The sequence below is a fragment of the Cervus canadensis genome, chromosome 11, assembly GCF_019320065.1.
Source record: "Cervus canadensis isolate Bull #8, Minnesota chromosome 11, ASM1932006v1, whole genome shotgun sequence".
NCBI lineage: Eukaryota > Metazoa > Chordata > Mammalia > Artiodactyla > Cervidae > Cervus > Cervus canadensis.
Window position 1 is genome coordinate 61,412,034 of NC_057396.1, and position 25,765 is coordinate 61,437,798.

The 25,765-nt window shown below is 47.9% G+C and overlaps 1 protein-coding gene across 8 annotated transcripts in view; it reads left to right on the forward strand.

The window, feature by feature from the left end:
• PRR5L (proline rich 5 like) overlaps nucleotides 1-25,765 on the forward strand; it is a 77,201-nt gene that overhangs the window by 10,880 nt on the left and 40,556 nt on the right. For all 8 annotated transcript variants that reach the window (XR_006271933.1, XR_006271934.1, XM_043480927.1 and 5 more), the window contains 2 exons: nucleotides 11,815-12,102; nucleotides 14,187-14,267. Coding sequence is in view for 6 of the 8 variants with exons in the window: in XM_043480927.1 (XP_043336862.1) it covers nucleotides 11,939-12,102; nucleotides 14,187-14,267 (245 nt within the window). In the remaining 2 variants the exon portion in view is untranslated. The remainder of the gene's footprint in view (nucleotides 1-11,814; nucleotides 12,103-14,186; nucleotides 14,268-25,765) is intronic.

Genomic DNA, 25,765 nt, shown 5'->3' on the forward strand with positions numbered 1-25,765 from the left:
CTGATGATGGTTAGTATATTCCTGCCAGCACCAACAAGAGGAAAATCGTCATGGAAAGCGATTGATCTGGAAAGTGGTCCCACTCTTCTTCAAAACATATGGGCACCAGGTAGTTCAGATCTGGTTTCCTAGGTTGGCTTAGCAGGCTCTGTTTGCTATGTGTTTCTTTTAGTGAAATCTCAGGGGCTGCTGACTGGCCCTGTTTGAAGAGTGTATCTGGGTGTGTATGTAATGTGGAGGGGAGGAGAGGGTGCTTGTGGCTCCACTGAGGAATCAATGATAGAGTAAGGGTGAGATAAGAGAGAGCTGGTTAGTTAAGAGGCTGACCAATTAGATGATATGGCAAGTGGGAGATGACAGAAGGCTGAAGGCTGGTTCTGCGTTTGCACTGTGTCAGGGTCTAATCCCCATCCTGGTCTGTCAAAGGTGCCTAGTTATGTGGGCCTCACAGGGTAGGGGTTGAATACATGGCTGGCAATGCTGAGAGGTTAGCATCCAGTGAAGTTGCTCAGTCGTGTCTGACTCTCTGTGATCCCATGGACTGTAGCCTACCAGGCTCCTCCATCCATGGAATTTTCCAGGCAAGAGTACTGGAGTGGATTGCCATTTCCTTCTCCAGGGGATCTTCCCGACCTGGAGATTGAACCCAGGTCTCCTGCATTGCAGGCAGACGCTTTACTGTCCGAGCTACCAGGGCGGCTAGCATGGCCATCAGCAAGTCCATGGCCGTCAGCGAGTCTCTTACTTATAGATCTTAGGAAGGAAGTTACTTATCCAAGGCCACAGTGGCTGGGTAGTGCTGGCTTACATTATACTCTGATTAGGCTCTGGGTAAAAAGTGTGAGAAGGCTGATGGTCATAGCTATGATGGGATAAAATAAAGGTCACAGACCCATATGCATGCCAAGTTGCTTTAGTCAAGTCCGACTTTGTGACACTATGGACTATAACCCACCAGGCTCCTCTGTCCATGGGATTGTCCAGGCAAGAATACTGGAGTGGGTTGCCATTTACTATTCCAGGGGATCTTCCTGACTGACCCATGGATATCCTGCAGCCCCTGTATTGGCAGGCAGATTCTTTTATCACTGCCCCAGCTGGGAAGGGTTATGTGAAGCCCCTGAGGTGTTAGTCTGCCTGGTGAATTAGTTGCCAACTCTTACACAGAGTGATTTAAACATTCTAATAGGTCTGGATTTGGGGCTTCTCTTGAAAACTTCAGATTTGGGACAGCTGGGCTTTTATCCTAAGATGGCAAAATCCAGATTGAATTGGGCAGTGGATGCCTCCTTTAACTTGGGTTGTTTCTGTCCACTCTTTGGGATGTTTCAGGCTCAGCCCTTTGGGACAGTTTGTGATGCATGATGCGAAGATGGAAAGAAATTGATTCTCCCTTTCATCTTTTCTTACCAGGGTTTATTTTCTGGTCCATGTATCCCTCCACAAGGCAGCTCCTGTTGTAAAATAAATGCTAAATAAATAAATTTGTTTTGAATGAGTGAGTGGTAAGTGATAGAGCACTGCCCTGGGGATTAGGAGCCCAGTTTGAATCCCGACTTCTAAGAGCTGAGTGACTTTGAACAAATCGTATAAGCTATGTTTGTATTTGACTTTTGAGAAGGGGAGCTGATCACCCAGCTGATCACTTTTTTTAAACTTATTTATTTGAAAAAGTAATACATTTTCATGTTTCAAAATTTAAAAAGTACGTAAGGGTTTATAGAGAAAAGTGCTCCCCACTGTGTTCCTGCCACCCAGCTTCCTTCCTAGGGAAAATCAGGGTTACCAGTTTCTGGTTTGTCTTTTCAGAGATACTTTATGCTCATTTGGTGAAATAGGCACATACGCTTTTTCATCTTTTTTATGTAGGTGGGAGCCTAACATACACATGATTCTGTTTAGCCCTTTAACACGCTTCATTCAGAGAGTGCCCTGGCGAGCACCCCAGTCAGTGCATGGTTTGTTGACCCTACTTTCTTAGATCCCAGCATATGGGACACCGCAGCTGACGGAGCCAGTCCTCGATGCTGAGCGTTTAGGGTCTCCCCGACCCATGGCTGTTCTAAAGAAGGCAGTAGAAAAACTCAGGTTTTAAAAGCCACTCGACATGCCCAGAGTAACATCCCTGGAAGTAGTGTTGCTGTGTCCGAGGATACAACCTTCGTCATTTTGTGTATGTTAGTCGCTTAGTCATATGTAACTGTTTGCAACCCCGTGGACTGTATCCTGCCAGGCTCCTCTGTCCATGGGATTCTCCAGGCAGGAATACTGGAGCAGGTTGCCATTTCCTTCTCCAGAGGGGAACCCAGGGATCTCCCAACCCAGGGATCGAACCCTGGTCTCCCACATTGCAGCCAGATTCTTTACCATCTGAGCCACCAGGTTGCAAACTTCCCTCCATGGCAGTTGCCCCAGACTGTGCTCAGTCAAGCCCCACACCATGACTGGATGTCATCTTTGGGAACCTATGGAGGCTTCGTGGAGAACAATGTTCTATGAAAATTTAATACTAGCTCCAATCAGGGGGTCTTCTACTATGGGTGAGGCCATGATCTAGGCTGCCTCATTTAATACTAACATTGAGCTAAATATCACATTCGTTTGACAGATGAGGAAACAGAGATTCAGAGAGGTTGAATCATTTATCCAGGTCACCCAGCTGATACATTGTGGAGGTTGGATTTGAACCCAGGCTTGTCAGATTTTAATACTAGGATGTTTTCATACAGTAAGGCCGTGTGTAATTTGAGCTATTGGAATCCTCAGCTGATACTTGTTTATAGTTTCTGTGTCTCCTAGCAAGACTCACTCTCTGACAGGTTCATTTGCACATTCATCAAATATCTGTGGAATTCTTGCATTATACTACACTCTGGGGATGCACTTGAGAACCGAATAGACATAGTCCCTGCCATTATGGACCTCATGGAAACCATAAGAAATATTTCTGTAGTGATTTATTGTGGGGTCCATAGCCCCTGGGATCTAATGCCTGATGATCTAAGGTGGATCTGATGTAATAATAATAGAAATAAAGTGCACAATAAATGTAATGAACTTGAATCACCCCCAAAGCATCCCCTGCCCCCATCCATGGAAAAACTGTCTTCCATGAAACTGGTCCCTGGTGAGGAGGGTGCTCTGTGGGGTGATGTAAGCTGATTGGGGTGGGGGTGGGTGGGGGGAGGAGTAGGACCTCTCTGAGCAAGTGAAGTTTAGATGATAAAGGGTGTGCAGGTTTGAGCCTGGGTAAGTGAGTAGAAACTATTTTGCACAGAGGGCACAGCACATACAAAGGTCCTGGGGCAGGAGAGAGCAGGTAGTACTAGAGGAAATGTAGGAAAGCTGGTGTGCAGAGTGAAGGGAGGTGAGAATGTGAGGATGAGGTTTGGGGATTTGTTCTAAGACCTGTGGGGAGCCTTTGAAAGCATTGAAGTGACAGCTCTGTGAGCATTGCAGGCACTGCGGTGTTGGGTTCTTGTTCAAAGCAGCATCTCCATTTCATTCTCTGTAAGATGGGGAAGATGATAGCACACAGGGCTTCCAAGCATTTTCTAAAAATATATTTATTTTTAATTGAAGGATAATTGCTTTACAATATTGTGTTGGTTTGTGCCATACATCATCATGCATCAGCCAAAGGTATACATATGTCCCCTCCCTCTTGAATCTCCCTCACACCTCCACCCCATCCCACTCCTCTAGGTTGTCACAGAGCCCCAGTTTGAGTTCCCGGAGCCATACAGCAAATTCTCATTGGCTATCGATTTTACGTATGGTGGTGTGTATATTTCAATACTACTTTCTCCATTCATTCCACCCTCTCCTTCCCTCCTCCATATCCACAAGTCTGTTCTCTATGTCTGAGTCTCCATTACTGCCCTGCAAACAGGTTCATTGGCCTCTTTCTAGATTCCATATATATGCGTTAATATATGTTATTTGTTTTTCTCTTCCTGACTTTCTCTGCATAATGGGCTCTAGGTTCATCCACCTCATTAGAACTGACTCAAAGGGCATTCATTTTTATGGCTGAGTAATATTCCACTGTATATATGGAGCACTGCTTCTTTATCCATTCATCTGTCAGTGGTCATCTACGTTGTTTCTATGTCCCAGCTATTGTAAATAGTGCTACAATGAGCATTGGGCTACAATGAACATGTGTCTTTTTCAGGGGCTTTCTAACATTTTGATGGTAGGAAATACTGATATATTTAGTCCCAGTAAATGTGTAATATGCACGTTTCCCCCAGATGGGTGCACTCTGATATTTCCTATTCTAATCTATATCACAAAAGATATAGATTAGGGGTCTATATTCAGGTCAAGCCCCCCTGAATTCATTTTAGAAGCACCATGATAAGGCATGTCAAGGGCCTGTCCCTTTCTTTGCCCTTAGTCAATATGCCATCATTCTCTGCGGTCATCATGATCAAGACTGCCCTGGCCATAGTTAAGAGAATGGATGGGTGGAGTTGAATGACGGTATCTAAATCCTGAGGGTGTGGAAGGTCATTGGCTCTTCATCTCTGTGTTCGTGTCCCAGGGGAGGAGCTCCACGCTGGGCTTCCTGCCTTCAGGGGCACCTGGGTGGGGGTGAGGGGACCTTATCAGATGAGCTGGCAGTGTGGTTTCCCTGGGAACGGGTTTCTCCTGTTTTGTTTTCTGGGCGGCCACATCAGACTGAGTACCCAGTTTTGTTTGACTTCTTTGTTGTTTACCCTCAGATTGGCTTTTTCTAGGAAGCCTCAGAGTCATTATAAGCCACCCACTTCTTTAAGTTTTGCCATGATCCTACTTCCCTTTTCAGAGCCGAGGGTTGGAGCCTTAGTACAATAGAATTCATTTGCATTTTCCGCTAAGTATACCACCTTCTTCTGCCCATTGGCCCAGCCCGTAGGCTGCGCCCCCTCCCCGTGCCCTGGCCCTAGAAGCCGGGAGAAGGCAAGACACCACATTCTTCTCCAAGATACACATTGTGGATCCCGAGTTTCCAAAGAAACCCCGTGCAATGAGCCTGGGGGAGAGCAAGGCCAGTGACAGCATCCAGGAACCCTCTAACTGTCTCATGCTTCGTGGACACAGGACACTGGCTTTCCAGATAACTGAAAAGCACGCAACACTTAACTACTTAAATCATTCTAGAGGCATATTTTCCTAAGTGTTAACCTCATTGGTCCTTCATGAGCGAACATCTACTAAAGCACCATGGTTTCTGTAACTCAGAGACTTCAGGCGAGGAAGGTTTTGTGATGGTGACAGTGATGATGTAGTGGTGGCGGTGGGGTTGTAGCTGAATTGTGTCCCCCTAGAATCCGTATGTTGAGATCCAGCCCCTAGTACCTGAGAATGTGATTGTATTGGGTTGGCCAAAACGTTGGTTCGGATTTTTCTGTAACATCTTATGGGAAAAAAAAACCCAACAAGCCTTTTTGGCCAACGTAATATTTTAAGATAGGGACTTTGAAGAGGTGACTGAGTTAAAACGAGCTCATTAGAGTGGACCCTCGTCCAATCTGACTGGCGTCCTTATAAGAAGAGGAAGTTTGGACAGAGAGACACGCGGGATGCAGGCACACGGAGGAAAGTCCCCATGAGGACACAGGGTGGCCGTCTGCAAGGCAGGGAGAGAGGCCTCAGGAGAGAACCACCTTGCTGACAACTTGTAGCTCCTGAACCGTGGGAAAATAAATGTCTGCTGCTTGAACCCACCCTGTCTGTGGTCTTTGGTTAGAGCAGACAGAGCAGGCTAATACGGCAGCAGTGGTGGTGGTGGTAATAAAAATAAGCAATGGGTAGCAGATATCAAGCCCTTGCTGCATACCAAGCTTGTTTCAAGCCCGCCTTGAAGCATCTCACCCAGCCCCACACCATCGCTACCACCACCAATCCTAACTCACCTGCCTCGGCTGGAAGTGGCGACACGGAGCCTGGCTCTGGCCCCTTTGGTCCGAACCTCCACGGCATGTGCGGCGGCACCTGCGTAATTCCAGGAACCGTGCCAAGCACCTCGTAGATCATCTTGTTCGTCAGCACCACGACTCTCCAGGCTCCCATGTTTTCGATGTAGACCCTGCAGTGCAGGGTGGGCCAGGGACGCAGTGAGTATATTCATTTGTGGTGGCTGCAGTAACAAATGCCCACAACCTGGGTTTGCTTTGAACAACAGGCGTGGGGACTTCCCTGGCTGGTCTAGTGATTAAAACTTCAACTTCCAGTTTGGGGGAGAATGGATACGTGTGTATGTATGGCTGAGTCCCTTTGCCACTCCCCTGAAGCTATTACAACATTGTTAATTGGCTACACCCCAGTACAAAACAAACTGTTTTCCAAAATTAACAGGTAGCATTTCAAAAAAGGCTTAGACTTTCAATGCAGGGGGTACAGGTTTGATCCCTGGTCTGGGAACTAAGATCCCACATCTTAAGCCAAAAAACCAAAACATAAAACAGAAGCAATATTGTGACACATTCAATAAAGACTTTAAAAATGGTCCACATTAAAAAAAAAAAAAAAGTCTTTAAAAAAAACCCAGAAATGTATTTTTTCACAGTTCTAGAGTCAGAAGTCCAGAATAAATGTATCATAGGATCATACGCCCTCCAGAGACTCTAGGGGTGAATCTCGTTTTCTTTTTCACAGCATACCAACTTCTAGCTGCATCGGGAGAACCTATTTCTTTCCCCTTTCAGCTGGTGACTGCCAGAATTCCTTGGCTTGTGGTTGTATCTCTCCTGTCTCCTCCTCCGTCTTCTCATCTTCTCTGTGTGTATCTGTGTCTCCTCTTCTGTCTCCAATTTCCTGCAGCCCTCTTATCAGAATACGTGTAATCATATTTATGGGCCCATCTGGATAATCCAGGCTAAGCTTCTTCTCTCTAGATCCTTGACTTAATTACATCTTTTGCCACCCAAGGCAATGGTCTCAGGTTCTGAGGACTAAGCAGTGACTCTATCTTTGGGGGCCAGTTTTTCTGCCTCCTACAGTCAATGAGTGGCGGAATGAGCATTGATACCAGGGTTTGCCTGATTCAAAAGCCTCTAGTGACCACTCCTCCTTGAGAACTACAGTCATTCCTGTTAATTTTAATGGTATGTTAAATGTTCCATTTGGGCTTCCCAGGTGGCACAGTGGTAAAGAATCTGCTTGCAACGCAGGAGATGCAGCAGACATGGGTTTGATCCCTGACTGGGGAAGATCCCCTAGAGCAGGAAATGGCAATCCGCTCCAGTATTCTTGCCTGGAAAATTCCACAGACAGAAGAGCTTGGTGGGCTACAGTCCATGGGGTTGCAAAGAGTTGGATGCGACTGAGCAACTGAACAGCAACCATTCCATTTAGGGGGTATCATCGTTGATTAACCTGCCCCCTATGGGTGGATATTTTGGTAGTTTCCATTATTCATTACTGCAAAGAACTGGCATATCTGCCAGTCTTCAGGACCATGTGACCATTTCTGTAGGGTACATTCTTAGAAGTGGAACTGCTGGGCCAAAGGGCCAGTAATTCTTAGCTTGCTTCACTCTGTGACCAACCCCCACCCCACTGCCACCCAGAAATAGTGCTACAGGAAAGGAGTTGAAAGGCATCATGCCTCAATAAATACCATCCTGAGTTACCCAAGGCCCTAATGCTCTATGACCACCATGGGGGCTCGGAGACCTGGCCTGCTCCCAAGTGGAGTATTTTCCAGATGTTTGTGAGGCCGCCATAAGCTAGAGGAAGTGTTGCTGTGTTCCCACTGCTGTCCCTGCCTAGAGATTTAGAAATAACAAGTTATTTATTTAACAAGCACTTGTGAAGCATTTGCTGTTTGCCACGCACTGTTCCATCTAAGTGCTTTACAAATATCCTCCTTTTATCCTCATTCAACCCTGAGGTTGTCACGCTAGCTGGCTCATCTCCTGCAGGAGGCAACTGAGCCTCAGAGAGGTCAAGAGATCTGCCAAGGTCGCACAGAGAGTAAGGGGTGAGGTGTCTAACTAGAGCAGTCTATGCTTTCGCCTTCCTTTTTTCTCCTCTTTGTGCTCCCCTTGCCCGTGTCAAATGTGGTCTTAGTGTTCCTTATGTCTGTTTATCCATCTCTGGGGCATGAGGTTTAAATTTTAATATGAAATTCTGTGACTAGATGTTTCTGCCTAACTTGGTAGCTTCAGTTGTGATCTTCCTGGCCACGTCTGGTCTCCCAGCAAAGTGAGAATGGGCTGCAGGATGAGGCCAGTCGTCAGTCAGTGATCTGCCTCTTAATAGCTATGTGACTTCTGGCAGGTTACTTAACTTCTCTGATCTTCAGATGGGGTTTTGTGACAGCGTTTGTCATCAAGTCAGGCAGGCAGTTGGTGCCTTATGAGTTGCTAGTCTTTCTTCATTTTTAGCTTCAGCAGTACCCTTAGGCTTGAGGTTACAGAGATGAGTAAGTCTCGATCTGATTGCCGTCTTCAAAGAGCCTACAGAATGGCCTAGGTAGGGGCTGGGAAACTTTCTAGATCAGGAATGAGGGAACCTGAGTTCTAGCCAGTCCTGGCTGTCTCCTACCTCGGACATCAGACCTTTCTCTGCTCCTCTGGGCCTCACTTTTGTCCTCTGTAAGCGAGAGCCTGGCCTGGCTTCACTCCGAAGCCCCGTCTGTCTTGTGAGTTTCTGCCTTGTCCTGTTTAGGTCGGGACAAGCCCGGGTGTGAGGAGACCGCGCCATGGCAGGTGGATACAGGCTGTGTCAGCGTTTCCCTTTTAGGCCCCTCTCATCAACGCGCCCAGCAGCTTCCTCTCGGTGCTGTGGGGAGGCCTCTAGGCTCCAGCCGGAAGTAGGCATGGTGGATGAAGACAGCTTTGGAATGTCTGGATCTGAGGGTGGCAGGTTTTGCAGGGGACGAATGAGTCAGAGATGCTCCTGGCTGTGTGTTACTGCGCGGCTGAGGCAATGCCGAGGACACCGCAGTCATCATCCTTTTGACTAAGTCTCCCTTAGTTAAAAGGGTTGCCTATGTAGATGGGGCTGCCCACGAGGCTTGCTGGATGTGCACACGGCTTGGAGAGGAAGCCTGGCAGTGGGACGGGAGGCAGTAACTGAGAAGTGGGATGGTGGGGTAGGAGCCCGCTCCCGGGATCTGCTGTGCTGCCCAGCCTCCTGGAGAAGTGGTGTTTCAGCAGGAAGCCAGAAGACTCGAATGATGCATTCTGCTCACCTTTCCACTTCCCTGTACAGGTGCCCCTGAGTGGGAGGCAGCTCCATCACCTGGAGTTTAGGATCCTTGTAAATGGAGTTAATATCCCATAATTACACAGATGAATTGCACTTAACAGGCCCATTTAAAGAAGGGTGGTGAAACAGAGTCTCTCTTAATTGTGTGACCTTTACCGGGCAAGTTAAATCCCAAAGCCAGCTAATTTAAGGCGTCTGAAGGGCTCCCGTGGTTTTATTACTGCATTGCCCCACTCATTTATTTGCATAGATCTTTCCACCTTCCAGGGCACTTGTGGGGTTATTGAGACCCTCTGAAAGTGAGCAGGTCTGCCATGACTTCCTCAGCATTTATTGGTAAAGTTTAGTCATCATCAGCTCATTCTGAGAATGGGGTGAAGGGCAGGAGACTGTCAGAGAAAGTGGGACACATTTTAAAAATGTCAGAGGTAGGACGAGTCATTCCTTTCTGGGCTCTTGGTTTTACAAGTACATTGTCACTGTGCCCACTGTCTACAGGGAGTGGTAACCCTGCCCACGCCCTCTGGATGGACAGTCTCAGGGCCCAGCTAGCAGCCTCAGTGCTTCACTGACCAGGGCAGCCTGTTTCCCTGGGAGGAGGGACCTGGATTCTTCCTTCTTCCAACACCACAGCTGGGCCTGCAAAACCTGCTCCCCCTGCCAGCTGGAAAGTTGGCATTTGTGGCTGGAAAATCTTTTTCTTTCAGTGTTGGTTTTGGGGACACAGCAGAGTAGCTGGTGAGGTGCCACTGAGAATACTTCTGGGCTAAACCCTAAAGCTTTGGAAGAAAAAAGTGACTGTGATCTTGGTGGTTTCCTTTTGTTCTTCCCTCTGACCAGTTCCCAAACTCACTTTGCATTGTCAGTTTGGACTTGACGCTGACTGAAGGATAAAAGACTGAAATGGCAGGTTCAAAAGTGCCCAGAGAAGTGAGAGAGACAGGTCTGAACAGAAATAGCCGGTGCTTGAGAGCCTCAGGTCTGCTGTTTTGCTGGGCAGGTCACACCATCTCATTTCCCCTCTTACCTGTCCTGTGGAGTTGGCATTGCTAGCGGCTGAGGACTCTCAGACTCAATCAGCCTGAAGTCACACAACCTGGGAGTGACCTTGTTAAGATGTGAACCCAGATTCACTCAAAGTCATTAACCATGGAGTCATAAAGGTTTCCAGGAGACAGTGTCATTGAACCCAACCCTGCAGGGTAAGTTAGATTTAGATAAGCAGAGAGGAAGAGGGAGGGGGTTCTGGGCAAGGGAAACAGGGCTGTGCTGTGATCAGTCGTTCAGTCGTGTCTGACTCTTTGCAACCCCAAGGACTGTAGCCCGCCAGGCTTCTCTGTCCTTGGGGTTTCTCCAGGCAAGACTACTGGAGGGGGTTGCCATGCCCTCCTCCAGGGGATCTTCCCACCCCGGGATTGAACCCAGGTCTCCAGCATTGCAGGTGGATTCTTTACCATCTGAGCCACCAGGGAAGCCCAAGAATGCTGGAGTGGGTAGCCTATCTCTTCTCCAGTGGATTTTCCCAGCGGCGTCTCCTGCATTGCAGGCTGGTTCTTTACCAGCTGAGCTACCAGGGAAGCCCCAAGGGAAATTGTAGATACAATCAAAAGGCTGCAGCCTCACTTGGAACGGCTCCATGGGGCAGGGACCACATTCTGCATGGCCACCATGCATCCCCAATACCTGAGCACTTGAAGTGCTGTAGGGGTTTCTTAAATGTTTATTGCATGAGCAAATACATGACGACTTCTCTTGCCATAGACCATGAGCCTCTTGAGGGCGGGGACTAGGTCTTAGAAATCTTCGGATGCTCCACAGCTCACATGGTTAATAAATTGTTGCTGTTTATTACTAAGTTGTGTCCAACTCTTTGTGACCCCATGGACTGTAGCCCACCAGGCTCCTCTGTCCATGGGATTCTCCAGGCAAGAATACTGGAGTGGGTTGCCATTTCCTCCTCCAGGGGATCTTCCTGACCCAGAGATCCAACCCATGTCTCCTGCATTAGCAGGTGGATTCTTTACCACTGAGCCACTAGGGAAGCCTGGTTAGTAAATAGTAACCAATAAATATGTTCTGATGGAGTGCATGAATGGACGGCAGGTAAGTGAGGGTGAGGAGATGAGCCTGAGGGAAGAGGCGCTGATGCTTTGGGAAATAGTGAGCGATGCATGTGGGCTGCTGGGGTCAGAGCGTGTCATAGACCATCTTCAGTGCCTAGACAAGGAGCTCTTGTGTGCTCTATTTTTTTTTTTTTTTAGTCATCTCAATGGAAAACTTGGTGGAAGCTACAGAAACTCAGCGGGGGCCCAAACTTTGATAGGTGTGCATGGGAACCACAGTCAAACGTAGCTTAGAAATCACTTTTCTGTAGGACTGGCCTCAACCCATTGTGAGTGCCTCTCCACTTGGGGATGACCACAAGGTTATAACCAAAAGGAGGCTTGTGAACACTTGTGCATGGGACCCTGCGAGATATAGATAGTACTGTAGGGTCCTGGAATTTTTTGGGGGGGGGGGGTAGTTTGCCAGGAAGTCCCAGCCAGCTTCCCCCAAGATGGCGTCTGCTTAGCCCAGACGTTTTTAAGAAAAGCTGGCCTCTCTTTTCAGGTATTGGCCAACGCCGTGGTTTTGAGAACGCCCGACGGCCGGAAGACAGCCCTGGGAGAAGCCCTTTGGGTGGGCAGTCAGAACCTTCTGGTCCAGAGGAGAAGCCGCCCCCTCACCTGGACTTATGACCCGTGGCTTCGCCCCCAGCCTACCCGTCGAGTTCCCCAAGATGGGCTCCTTCCGCAGGCCCAGACCGCGCTTCATGAGCTCCCCGGCGCTCAGCGACCTGCCCCGCTTCCAGGCAGCTCGCCAGGCTCGGCAGCTGAGTTCCAACTCCGCTTGGAACAGGTATGGGAGGCACTGGGTGGGCAGGAAGGTGGTGGTGGGGTAGGGGTTGGGGTGCCAGGGCCGGGGGCTGGCTGGACTTCAGCATCTCCTGAGATCACGGCTCCAGAAGGTCATGGGTATAGGGGTGATTGACACAGTGTGCCCATTTCCCTGGCAGCTGTATCCATCAGCTTTTCTTTTCTTTTTTTTAATGTATTTTTTCTTTTTGTATTGATATACAGTTTATTTACAATATTTTGTTAGATTCAGTTATTTTTTTCTGATTATATTTCACAATAGGTTATTACAAGATATTGAATATAGTTCCCGGTACTATGCAGTGAATCCTGGTTGCTGTATCCTAGTTTGTTAATCCCATACTCCTAGCTTGTCCCTCTTTCTCTCTCCCTGTCTTTCCTTGTTTGAATAGAGGGAAAGCAGACCACTGGGGGCTTCTGGGCTCTCAAAGTCAGTTAACCAGCCCAGGACAGTTGTATCAAAACTTAACATTAGTCTCACGCCAGTTGTCAGAGACCTGAGGGTGGGAATGTCTAAATAACTTCCAGTCACCTGCTACCTGTTTGGGAAGATTTGACATGTATCTGTGAAAAGCTAGCAATGCAGCATAGACCAGGGTTGATCCCCACCTGGAAGCTGCTGGTGGCTGAGAGAGGAGACACTGCACCTTCGAAAGGTGTCCAGCCAATCTGTGTACCAGGTACTGAGTAGAGACTGAATCCATACTATGTCTCACCCTCCTGGAGCTGTTTTTCAAATTTGGTTCCTCTTTGGATAAATCAAATGCATTGTTATTTTAAAGCATTACTGAAGTGTTTTTTTTTTTTTTTTTTTTTTGTCATTTGGATCATTATCGGGTTTTTTTTTAATGAATACACAACTCATGATGGTGAGGGAGGAGAGATCTGAAATGGTTTGATGGTAAGTAGAACCTGGTTCTACTTAAAATGAACCTGGTTCATTTTAAAAAAGCCTGAAACCTGGGCTGAAGACAAACTTGTGATCAGCTCCTTGCTGAAATCCTGGGCTGGGTCCAGAGACTTACCTGGGTCCTTCAAGGGATCAACTCTCCTGCCTGGGCACTCGTGGGAGGGGAAGGGGAAGTGAGGCCAGCCCTTCTGGAGTTCTTCCCAGAAAGTACTGTTGAAAGGCTGGACCTAGAGTCTGTCATACAGAGTGAAGTATGAAAACAAATATCAGAAAGAGGAAAGCAAATATCGTATATTGGGGCATGAATATGAAATCTAGAAAAAATGGTCCAGATGGACGTATTTGCAGGGCGGGAACAGAGATGCAGACATAGAGAAGGAACATGTGGACACAAAGGGGGAGGGGCGGGTGGGATGAATTGGGAGAGTAGCAGTGACGTACGTACAGCACCGGCTGTGAAACGGGTTGCTGGTGGGAAGCTGGTGTATAGCACCAGCTCAGGTCGGTGCTCCTTGCTGACCTAGATGGGTGGGATTGAGCGGGGAGCTGGCAGGGAGTGCCAAGAAGGAAAGGATATTATGTATACGTATAGCTGATTCACTTCATTGTATCACAGAAATTAATACACCATTGTAAAGCAATTATATATACTCCAGTTTTTTTAAAAAAGTAAAACAAAAGGCAAGGACAATTAAAATCCATAATTGCAAAATTTAAAAAAAATTAAGATAAGCCAAGGCATGATCTTTTCCAGGCTGTGAAGACAGAGGCCTCCTAAGTGAGAGACCCGCAGGCTGGGGTGAACTCCTGCTTGCAGTCAGAGCCACGCGGGATTCTTCCAGGCCCGCAGGTGCTGGCCACGCGGTTTCCCGAGGGCAGATCCCACTGCCCGCCCTTGAGTAAGGCTGCTTCCCAGCAGGGCTGCCAGCCTGCGAGAAAGTGCGGGGAGAGGGCCTCTTTCTGTCCTCTGGGGCTCAGTCTTCCTCCCTCTCCAAGGACCCTCGTGTGCAAGTGATGGATTCCAGGGAGAGAAAACGTGGCCCTGCCTGTGCCCCGGGCTTCCTGGCCCTTCTCCCCACCTTCGGCTCTGAGCCGCTTGTGGAGGTGGCACTGGGGAGGCAGATCCACTCACCCGGGGTCTTTCTATTTCCCCACAGCGTCCAGACTGCCGTGATCAACGTCTTTAAAGGGGGCGGCTTGCAGAGCAATGAGCTCTATGCGCTGAATGAAAACATCAGGTATGTGGCTGGCCCGGCAGGGACCCTCCCCTCTGTGGGCCTGATCTGGGGCAGAGGGGCTACGCTTCACCATCACTCCGGGAGCCTCACCTTAAGTTCTGTTTTTTGCTTGGTTCTTATTGGTGCTTCTGTTGGCTTTTCTGAATCTTTTCTGACTGTGAAGTTCCGGGGCCCTTGTCTGTCTAGACTTCTGCTCCAGAGAGGGCCTGTCCATTTGTCCATGTATATAGTGCATGTGTGGGTGGCTGAGGCTCAGGGGTAGAGGGTGACATCTAGCAGCTGTCATTCACTCTGTAAACATTTCTTGTGCCTCATTGACCATACTAGGCAGGATGGTCTAGTGGTTGGGAGTAGACTGCTTAGGATTTTATAGCTGTTCTTCCTTTTACTAAGAGGTTTACCAACCTCTTTGTGCCTTGGCTTTCTCTTATGTGAAACAGGGATAGGAAATGCGCCTACTTCCATAAGTTCTTGTGAGGTATTGAGTTACTGCATAAATAGTCTGTCAGAACAGAGTTGGAAATGCGTGAAGTACTTGGTACTCGGAACTCTTACCATCCTTGTCACTGTCATTGCTATTAGGTTTTGGTGATAAAACTCTCGATAAGATACGGTCCTTGAAGAGTTTGTCTTCCAGAATCTTCCCAGTCGTGTCTGCTACTCGTTCATTCATTCATGCATCAAATGTTTTTGTGCCTCCCCATTAGCCAGGCACTGGAAACACAAGAATGAATAAAGATAGATATAGACACGGCTTTTCCTGGAATATATAATATGTTCAGTTGGGGCAATAATCATTAGTCAACTGATCACACGTAAAAAATGTATTAATAATAATGTAGCTGTGACAGCTACCACAACACAACTGTTAGTAGGACTTGGTCTTGCCAAGGAGGCCAGGAATGGTGATGTGACACTTGTGCTGTCATCTGATGGATCAGTGGATATTAACTAAATGAAGAGGGCTCCTGGTAGTGGCAATTGCAGGTGCAAAGGTCCTGTGGTAGCAACGGACCTCAGCACAGAACTGAAAGTAAGCCCACTTGCCCAGAGCACTGGGGGTTGGGTGGTGGTGTGGTTGGATTTGTGTTTTGGTAAAATGAGGGCAGAGAAGCAGGCATGGCCCAGAGCCCCAGGATCTCCTGGGGACAAGAATTGGACATCAGTTCTTTTAATGCGCTGGTGTTCATTCCTCTTGGGTGTGTTAAGTGCAGAACATCAAGGCTAAAGACCCAAGCCTGAAGTGGGCAGAACATTAAACAAGGCCATTCTTTGAGTCCTGTTTACATTTACTTAAGACCTATATTAAGGGTCAGTGAAGTGTTTTAAGAGCTCTGCTTTCATGAAAACCTTTAGAGCTCAGAAGTAAAGAGAGTTGTGTTAAATTTCTAGCCATGTCCTTGAATTTCACATAAGAGTTACACAAATATGCAAAGACACAGTAGAGATCATCTCACCCAAGGCCCCATTTTCACAGAGGAGGAAACTGAGGCCCCGAGAAGTTGAGTGACAGGGGCAAAGCTGGGTCAGCCAACCTCCCGGTTGCAAAAACTGAGTTTCACTCCAAGAACTAAGATCCCCGGCTCTTCATGAATGTTCCTTAGCTCACAATAGATGTATAAATAAATAAAGTCGTGACTCAGGAACCTGCTAATTGTTCCTTGCATCAGGGGACGGATCCTGAAATTGTACTTAAAACCCTTGTTTGTGGGCAGCTAGGAAAAGTACGGGTCACGCCAGATTGCACCAGCCCTGTTAACCCATGGGCCGCCCACCGAGAGGCCCGCAGGTGCCAGCCTGGTGGATGGAAGTGAGGGCTAACTCTCTGCGCAAGGGGATTACACTCCCCCTCCCTGCTGGAAGAATGCGGTCCAGTGTCATGCCATCTTATTTCTCAAGAAGAACCAGAGACTGAGATTTTTACGTGAAATTTCATATCTTTTAAATGTTGATAAATGATCTAGATGTCCCCAAACATCGGTATAGGGCAAACAAAACACATCCACGGGCTGAAATTGACCAAAGAGGTGTCCATTTGTGAGATCAGCCATCGCATGCATGGGAGGCATCGCTGGTGGGAATATTGCATTCCAGATTCTAGCACTAAGGACCCTTGAGTTGGAGAAGAGGGAGCTGACATGGATGGAGGTGCCAGGAAAAGTGCTAGGTGCCTTTCACCTCCACCACACTCAACCCAGCTCACAGAGCTGCCAGACAACCGTTGTTCACATTATGTAGTCCGTCCACAAAATGATGGGCAAGAGAAACACAATAGCTTGTCCAAGGTCACAAGTAGAGTCAGAATGTGAACCTTTTCCTGGGGAACCTATTTGCAGGGCAGGAATATAGACGCAGACATAGAGAATGGACTTGTGGACACAGTGGGGAATGAGAGAGTGGGACGAATTGAGAGCGTAGCACTGACATATATATATATACTACCAGATGTAAAATAAATAGCTAGTGGGAAGTTGCTGTATATCACAGGCAGCTCAAGGTGGTGCTCTGTGACAGACCCAGAGGGGGTGGGGTGGGGTGGGGGCGTGGGGGGGAGGTTCGGGAGGGAGGAGGCGTGTGTATGCTTACGGCTGATTCACGTTGTTCTGTGGCAGAAACAAACACAACATTGTAAAGCAATTAAACTCCAATTAAAAATTAAAAACAAAAACGCATGAATCCTTGTCTGATTTAGACACCTGTGTTAGTTTGTTCGGGCTGCCGTACAAACACCATAGACTGGGTGACTTTATCAATAGATGTTTATTTCTCACTGATCTGGAAGCTGGGAAGTCCAAGGTCAGGGTACTGGCAGACGGAGCTCCTGGTGAGAGCTCTTTCCCTGGCTGCCCCCTTGCTGTGTCCTTGCACAGCCCCTCTGCACATGAAGAGGAGAGGGCATGGTCTCTGGTGTCCGTTCTTATAAGGATGCTAATCCCAGCATGAGTGTTGAGGGCCCTACCTTTATCACCTCGTCAAAACCTAATTATTTCCCAAAGGCCTCATCTCCAAATACTATCACACTGTGGCCATAGGGCTTCGACATATGAATTTGGGGGGTGGGGTGGGGTGGAGACACAAGTCAGCCTGCAGTGAAACCTGTGTTCTTTGCACTGCATGATAGTGTCAGAAAGAGAGGTTTTAGCTGGAAGAAGGGTTAAGCCAATGGCCTTGATCTTTCTTTCTGCCATGGTTCCATTCCTGAGGCCTCCAAGGCCCCATCTATCACCATGAGCTTTGATTCTTAACATCCTCCGAGGACCACAACACTCCCCCACCACTCCTTTCCAGTACTGGGTTTAGTGTTAGGTGTTGGATATTCCTCTGTCTGTTTTGAGGATGATGAGAAACACATATGGTTGGGGTTTGAAGCTAATTACCCGGATGTGAATTGAGCTCAGAATACATCAGAGCTGTCAAAAGCCAGAGTTGCAATGACCATGCTCTGGACCATCTATCCTCTGTCCTTCTTGAGGCTGGTCATTAGAAGGGATGTGGGCTTTCCCAGCACAGACACTCAGAGTATAACTGAGAACATGAAACGCATCCCAGACTTTGTATGACCTGGTTGTCCCTAGTTAAATAAGTGAACCCTTGTCTGCAAGAGCCAACATGGAAATAAACACAGCTGCCTTTATTTCAGTAATTAAAGCACCGAAACAGGCGTGCTAGTCTCTGGTTACATTCAGATAGACAGGTTTTGGTTTTTCTTCTCTTTTTTTTTTCTCTAAGAAGACCTGTTCGCAGAATGCAACTGCCACCTCACCAGCATTGAGGCCCCACCAGGTGGGATGAGGGGCAGAGGCAGTAGGGATAAGGGAGGAAGATGTGGAGGGAAAGAAGGCTGCTAATCTCAACCCCATTATTCAATCAGTTAGGACAGTTCTATGTGCAGGAAGATCCCTGCCAGACTCAAGAGAATTGTTTAATTTCAGAGAGTAGCTATGTGACCAGCTTTAGACCAGCTATGTGACCATGGCTTATCCAAGTCTCTGTTCTTTGTTTTATGACATAAGGATAATGACATCAAAATCATAGTGATTGGGAGGTCTGAGATAATGCCAGAAGTGTCATTAGTACAAGAGCTTGTGTCTAAAAAAGGTAGATGTTAGCCATTATTATTCGTATTGTGAAAATTTAGCAATAATAAAGTGATAAATGCTTGCTGAGTACCTTGCATGCAGGCACAGGGCGGTGTGACCAGTCGCCTCGTGAGCAGCACTGTATAATGAATTCTCTTATTGTTTGGATGAGGTGAGCTGACTTTGAACTAGAAAGATCCAGGCCAGGCTCCTTCAGGAATGTGCTGGCCTGGGAGTGAGGGTGAGGCTAAGTTCTTACAAGGAGAGCCAGCTGTTTCTCCTTTCTGCAGAGGAAAGAACAAGAGGAAATGACTCTCAGTTCTTCATTCTACTCCAGCCAAACAGTAATAAACTTTGATGGATTATCCAAGTCCAATGTCAAAACCTAAATCAGCTTCCCCAGGTTACCCCAGCCAGCCCTAATTGTGGAGTTAGTGTGTTCCCCGGGAAACGTGAATTCATATAAATATTAGCCAATGCAAAGGATCACCAGAAAGGTAAGTTTTATATAATTGGGTCCCGAAATGCCGTTGTTACAAATAATTGGTGTTTTCTTCTAAGACATGTCTCCATGTCTAAAAAATGAGCTCCAGTTTAAACATTGGCAGATAGACTTTGGGGTAGCTCTGTGGAAGAACTCTGGACTAAGGATGGTTAGGTTCTACAATAGATCATTAGATCAAAAGAAGGATGCAGAGAACTTTTAAGATCAAATTCGTCAGGAATTATTGATGTTCAGTCGCTAAGTCGTGTCCGACTCTTTGTGACCCCATGGACTGCAGTGCTCCAGGCTTCCTTGTCTTTCACGATCTCCTGGAGTTAGCTCAAACCCATGTCCATTGAGTCAGTGATGCCATGCAACCATCTCATCCTCTGTAGCTCCCTTCTCCTTCTGCCCTCAATCTTTCCCAGCTTCTGTTTTTTCCCCAATGCATCAGCTCTTTGCATCAGGTGGCCACCTCAATAAAGTGGCAAGTTTTCCCTAAATTAAAGTCAGGGCTCATGGTCTATCAATATGAAGACCATGAATCAGATTATTTTCTGTTGAAACTGACTTAGAAAATGACCCCTCAGAATAGACATATTCTAGTGAAATCCCTTGTTATCACAACCTACAATTCTGTCTGCCCTGGCATGGGCTGGACCTGAGTATGCTCTTGGTTTAAATTCTCTATGGGGCATCAGTGTGGTTTTGAACGCCCCCCCTCCAGCCTCCATCCTAATGTGGCTGCATTTTGACTAGTGGGGACAAGTCTGGGTTAGAGGTTTGAGTTTCATGAACTTTCCCAGGAACAAGAGTGGCCAAACTAAAACACGAAAGCATGCTCCTGCTAAAACATTCTTTTCAGTAACTAGTCCACTAATTGTAGAAAGTTAGGAAAGTGTGAGAAAGCTACTGTTTATGTGTCCTGGTTCTCATAGGAACCTATGCAAGTAGGTTCTTAAAAGTGCTTTTGGTTTGTGGTTGGCTGGAGGTGGGGGGTACATGTAGAGAGAGGGGTCATTGATGCTTTCCTTCATTTCATCGGTGAATATTTGTGGACTTTCTGCCAGGTTCTGGGGCAGCTGTTGAGGTGGGTGGTTCTTGCTCTTAGGGAAGGTAACACAGAGTAAGATGAAGGCACTGAACAACCAGCTATCAAGCGATATTTTAAGTCAGGTGGTGGGAGAATCCAGAGTGCTGGGGAAGTGCGAGGTGGGGAGTGGGCACCCTTAGATCTGGGAGAAGGCACCCTGTTGAAATCTGTAGGATGGGGCAGGTGAGAGTCAGGTAGAAAGGGCAAGTGAGGAGAGAAAAATCTTGCCACCCATCTCTCCATACCTTTTCACCCCTCCTTCTTCCTGGGGAGATTTTTTTTTTTTTTCTCAGTAGAAATAAATGCTCACAGATGGAGGTTTCCGGAAACCAGAGATGAGTTATCTGCAGCTGGCCTGAGGCAGGAAACTCACATTTTCCTTCTCTTTCCAACCACCCTGCTTCGGTTCTTGTTGGGAGGGAGGCGTCGTGAAGGAAACCCCAGAGATTTTCAAGGAAAGAGGAGGTTCCAAGAATTGAGCTCCATCTCCGACAGGTTGGAGTTGAACGTCCTTGTTCTGAGTTAGTTGGCTGCCTGAGTCCCAGAGCAGAGCTCTGCCTTAGCTGGGTCCAGCCCTGGGAGGAATCTGTTGACCCAACTGGGACCTGAAGCTGGGGCGAGAGCTGGGAGGGGAGGAGAGGAGAACTCGGATGGAGCCCACAGGCTGGCAGAGGGGACCGGTCTGAGTCAAGATTCCATGACATAATAGCAGACTTTAGTAGAAGATTTATTTAGTGCATGCCAGGCTGTGTGTGTTAACTCTGGTAAAACTCACCACACTCTTGTGATCTGGGTGCTGCTGTATCTCCCTTTTACAGATGAGGAAATAGAGGCACAGAGAGGTGGAATAACTGGCCCAGAGTTTGCAGAGCTAGTTAGCAGCTGACCTGAGACTTGCACCTGAGCCTCCCATGTTCCTTAACAAACAGTCAGTGGGGGACTTCCCTGGTGATCCAGTGGTTAAGAATTCACCTTCCAATGCAGAAGATGCGGGTTTGATCCCTGGTCGGGGAACTAAGATCCCACATTCCCGCTTGTGGCAGCTACTAAACCCAGGGTTGCACCAAAAGCTCCTGCCTGCAGCAGCCAAATAAATATATAGGTAAATAAAATTTTAAAAACAAACAGAAGATTAAGAACAACAACCAAAAAACAGTAAGTGGGCTCCAAGAGGTGCGTGATGGGCCTTGTCCAGATTTAAGCCTGATGCCCCTGGACAGAGGTTCATGAACAGATCATCAGATGGTTGGAGCATTGCCTTCTGAGAACCCTCGTTTGAGAGGCCTTCAGGCAAGATCTCTTTCTGGCCCAGGTCACTCTGCCTGACGCCTTGTGTCTGCTCTGGTTGAGAAAGAGCCTTATCTTTGGGGGCAGGAAGAGTAATTTGAGGGAAAGAGCTCATGAGAAACTTCCAGGGCCAGCCCATGTGGTGGCTGGCCTGCACAGCATCTGGACATCTGCCCTGAAAACCCAGGGCTCTCTGGAAAGTTTACAGTGGGCAGCGCTGGACTTGGAGCTGGTCAACTGGTCAGTGGGACCGAGACCTGGCTGCTGGTTCCCACAGAGTTCGCTGCAGCCCCGTTGTTGGTGCCTGTCTATGTCCCTTCCTCACCTTATCTGCCTGCCCCTGTGGGCATGGGGGCGGGTACCACTGCCTGATGTTCAGGTGGGCCTCTGTTTGAGTTGGGATCTGCCGGTGTGTATGGCTTCAGGCAAGGCTGTGAGTGTCAAGTCTTCTTGTCTTCAAAACAAGGGTCAATTCCTACCTTAAAGGCTCCTGGAGGCTTTGTGCCAACTGCTTAGCACAGTATAAGCAGCATGATTTATAGCTCTGGAAGTGCTCGCTGTTGGCTTTCTCCATCTTTTTCACTGTGCCCACTGCCACCCAGGCAGTGCAGAGCATAGAGAGGTGTGAGAGTCCTAGCGTTTTATCTGAGTCATGCACATGATCTCTGATGGGCCCCTATAGAATGGGGGCCTGTGAGGAAAGGTCGTTTCCAGGTGTTCCTGGTTAAAAGATGCCGCCTCCTTGAAACACACCCTGTTGCAGATGTGAGGTGGGTCATCTTGGGAGAATTTAATGATCAAATCGGAGAGGCACTGACCAGCTTAGGATCAGGCAGGATCCTGTAAGGTCCCCCCTGTTCCTGGACCCTGAGGGCGTCTGGCCAGATAATGCCAAGGGGCCTGGGGCAGCCCCTCATTGTCATGTGGCACAGAAATACCACACAACTGATAACAGTTTCCCCAGTCACACTGGCTAGACTTTAGCCCTGAGGCACCTCTCTCTAAGCTGCTTCATCATCCTTTGGAATTTTGCTGCTTTGGGGCTTGTGCTCAGGGGAGACTGTGGCTCACATCGAAGGTGGTTTCTCTGCGTCATTTCTGCTACTTCCTGCCCTGCCTGCCATTCGGTCATCCCTCTGCCTCTCAACTGGCTAGAATCCAGCTTCTGTGCCTCATTTACCATCGGGCCCACAGAAGTGGGAAGTTGAGTTGACAAGATGGTGTGGGGCGAGATGGCAGGCCTGTGTAATAGCAGGAAATCCTGTCATCTGGGGTGGTGTCTCACCCGGTCAGCCTGGAGGGTGAGGGGTGAGATAACACAGATCAGGGCGTGAGCGGTTCCCCATTTCTCCCTGTGATGGCCCTTTTGGGTTGAGTCCCACGTAAACATTCACTTCCCATTGCTCTCAAGCCCCCACTTCCTTCTCATTCTAGCTCAGTGGCTGCTGCTGCTGGTGGTGGTAATGATGATTGTGGTGGTGATAGTAATGATCGTGGTGGTGATGGTCATGGTGGTGGTGCTCGTAACGATGGTGATGTTAGTGATGTTGGTTATGGTGGTGATGATAGTGATGGTGGTGACACTGGTGATGGGGGTGATGGTGGTGATGATAGTGATGGTGGTGACACTGGTGATGGGGGTGATGGTGATGTTGGTTATGGTGGTGACACTGGTGATGGGGGTGATGGTGGTGATGATAGTGATGGTGGTGATGATAGTGATGGTGGTGACACTGGTGATGGAGGTGATGGTGGTGATGATAGTGATGGTGGTGACACTGGTGATGGGGGTGATGGTGATGTTGGTTATGGTGGTGACACTGGTGATGGGGGTGATGGTGGTGATGATAGTGATGGGGGTGACACTGGTGATGGAGGTGATGGTGGTGATGATAGTGATGGTGGTGACACTGGTGATGGGGGTGATGGTGGTGATGATAGTGATGGTGGTGATGATAGTGATGGGGGTGACACTGGTGATGGAGGTGATGGTGGTGATGATAGTGATGGTGGTGATGATAGTGATGGTGGTGACATTGGTGATGGAGGTGATGGTGGTGGTGATGGAGGTGATGGTGCTGATGATAGTGATGGTGGTGACATTGGTGATGGAGGTGATGGTGGTGATGGGGGTGATGGTGGTGATGATAGTGATGGTGGTGATGATAGTGATGGGGGTGACACTGGTGATGGAGGTGATGGTGGTGATGATAGTGATGGTGGTGACATTGGTGATGGAGGTGATGGTGGTGATGATAGTGATGGTGGTGATGATAGTGATGGGGGTGACACTGGTGATGGAGGTGATGGTGGTGATGATAGTGATGGTGGTGATGATAGTGATGGTGGTGATGATAGTGATGGTGGTGACATGAGTGATGGTGGTGATGATAGTGATGGTGGTGACACTGGTGATGGGGGTGATGGTGGTGATGATAGTGATGGTGGTGACACTGGTGATGGGGGTGATGGTGGTGATGATAGTGATGGTGGTGACACTGGTGATGGGGGTGATGATGGTGATGATAGTGATGGTGGTGACACTGGTGATGGGGGTGATGGTGATGTTGATTATGGTGGTGACACTGGTGATGGAGGTGATGGTGGTGATGATAGTGATGGTGGTGACATTGGTGATGGAGGTGATGGTGGTGATGATAGTGATGGTGGTGATGATAGTGATGGTGGTGACACTGGTGATGGGGGTGATGGTGGTGGTGACACTTGCCAAGCTTTGCTGTATGCCAGGCAGTGTTCTATAAACTCACCATTCCAAGGTTAACTAACTGACCCTTGCAGTAATTCTGTGGAGTGGATCCTTTGATTACCCCGGAATTCCAGTTGAGGAAACAGGTACAAGGGATGAACTTGTCAGTGAACTTGTAAAAGATACTGCTAACCACAGGGTTCAGACCCAGGTCTTAATGAAACTGCACTCTTAGTGAAACTCTTCTCCTCCATATCCTAAGCCCACTGCACACCCTCCTCAGTAACCTCTGAGGTTCTGTTTTCTTGTGTCTACAAAGCAGAAATATCACTACCACCTAACAGTTTTGTCTTAGGCTTAAATGAGGAAACACATGTACATTATTGACAGTGGTGCCTGGCACTTAATAAATGCTCAGTAAACTTTAATTGGGGAAAAAAAATGAGGCTCCATCCTAGGAGCAATTGGTTTTTTATTCATTATTATTAATTGCTCCAATATGTAATCACTTTCCTGTTTCCTGGGAAGAAACCCTAGAAAAGGATGGAAAAAGAGGAAGGGAGGCTGCTGACTTTGGTGCCTCTGTGCCCAAGAGAAACACACATCCAAGGTTTTGGGAATCAGGTTTTCCTTCTCTTCTGTATGGAGGGGACCACAAAACACAGGCTCTTTAATCCTGTCTTTCTGCTTTTCTCTTCTTTCTTGTACTTTCCAAGCTGAACTGGAAAACAGTGAGGAAGATTATAGGGCTGAGTGATCCCTCTGTGGATTTAGATCTGTGCATCCCTAATGCCTTGATCCTTTCCATTTTGGGACAAGATGGTACCCTGTCTCCTGAGGGAGTGGTCCCGATGGGGCTGAGTCATTGTCCGAGCTCTCCTATCTTCCTCTCCTAGTGCCTCACACCGTGTCTGACACACAGTAGGTTTTCAGGAAATGCTTGTGACGTGATGGAATTAACTCCTGGGGTCCCGGTGCTCTGTCAGTCCCCTGTTCCTGTTTTGGTGGAGAAGTTACTGCCAAGTTCCCCTTGAGATGGCGCCTCAAGGCCGAGAGGCAGAAAATCCCTTTCCCTCACTTCAGCCAAGGCCAGGGTAGAGCTTTTCAGAAGGGCACTTTCCTTGTAAATCGAGTGCAAGGGGAGCACACACAGAGTATAGACATCGACGGCGGATCCCACACGGACGCAGCGGCTGTCTGCTCTCAGCTGGGCCAGCGAGCTCTGACCTCACTTTACCCCACGCTCTCTGAGTTACGATCTCGGGGTACCGCCCCGGGGTGGGTTTGCACTGGCAGACTCTCAGGCCTTGTGGGTTTCTGTTCCCCGAGGTCAGTCTGCTTCCTGATACTGTGCTCTTGATGTGGGAACACATTCCCACAATTCCTTCCCAGCCTCGAGCCATCCGCTGGCAACCTTGGTGGTGGCGATCGTTAATTAGAAACCACCATTTTTAGAGTGTTTGAGTAGGACATGTCCACCGTGTACTCCCAGATTTTAAATATCTAAGGAATCTCCCTTCCCTGTACTCCAGAAACCCAGTTCCTACTTCCCTGCCAAAGATCACTTTTATCGTAGTCGTTTATTGGCTTTTCATCCAGAGTTTCTTTATACATACAGAAGGAGTACTTACGGAAAAGCAGCTGGGGATACTTACTTGACACTTTATATGAGGCCCACAAACTGGGGTCTGATGAGGTGATTTGGTGTCTATAGCACTGCATCTCCCAACTTCAAGGAATAAAGTTTGCTCAAGTGTTTTGTTGCCCGACTTAATTTCTAGTAACAGCTTCAACCTTCTTTTTTTTTTTTATTAATATATTTATTTTAATTGGAGGCTAATTACTTTA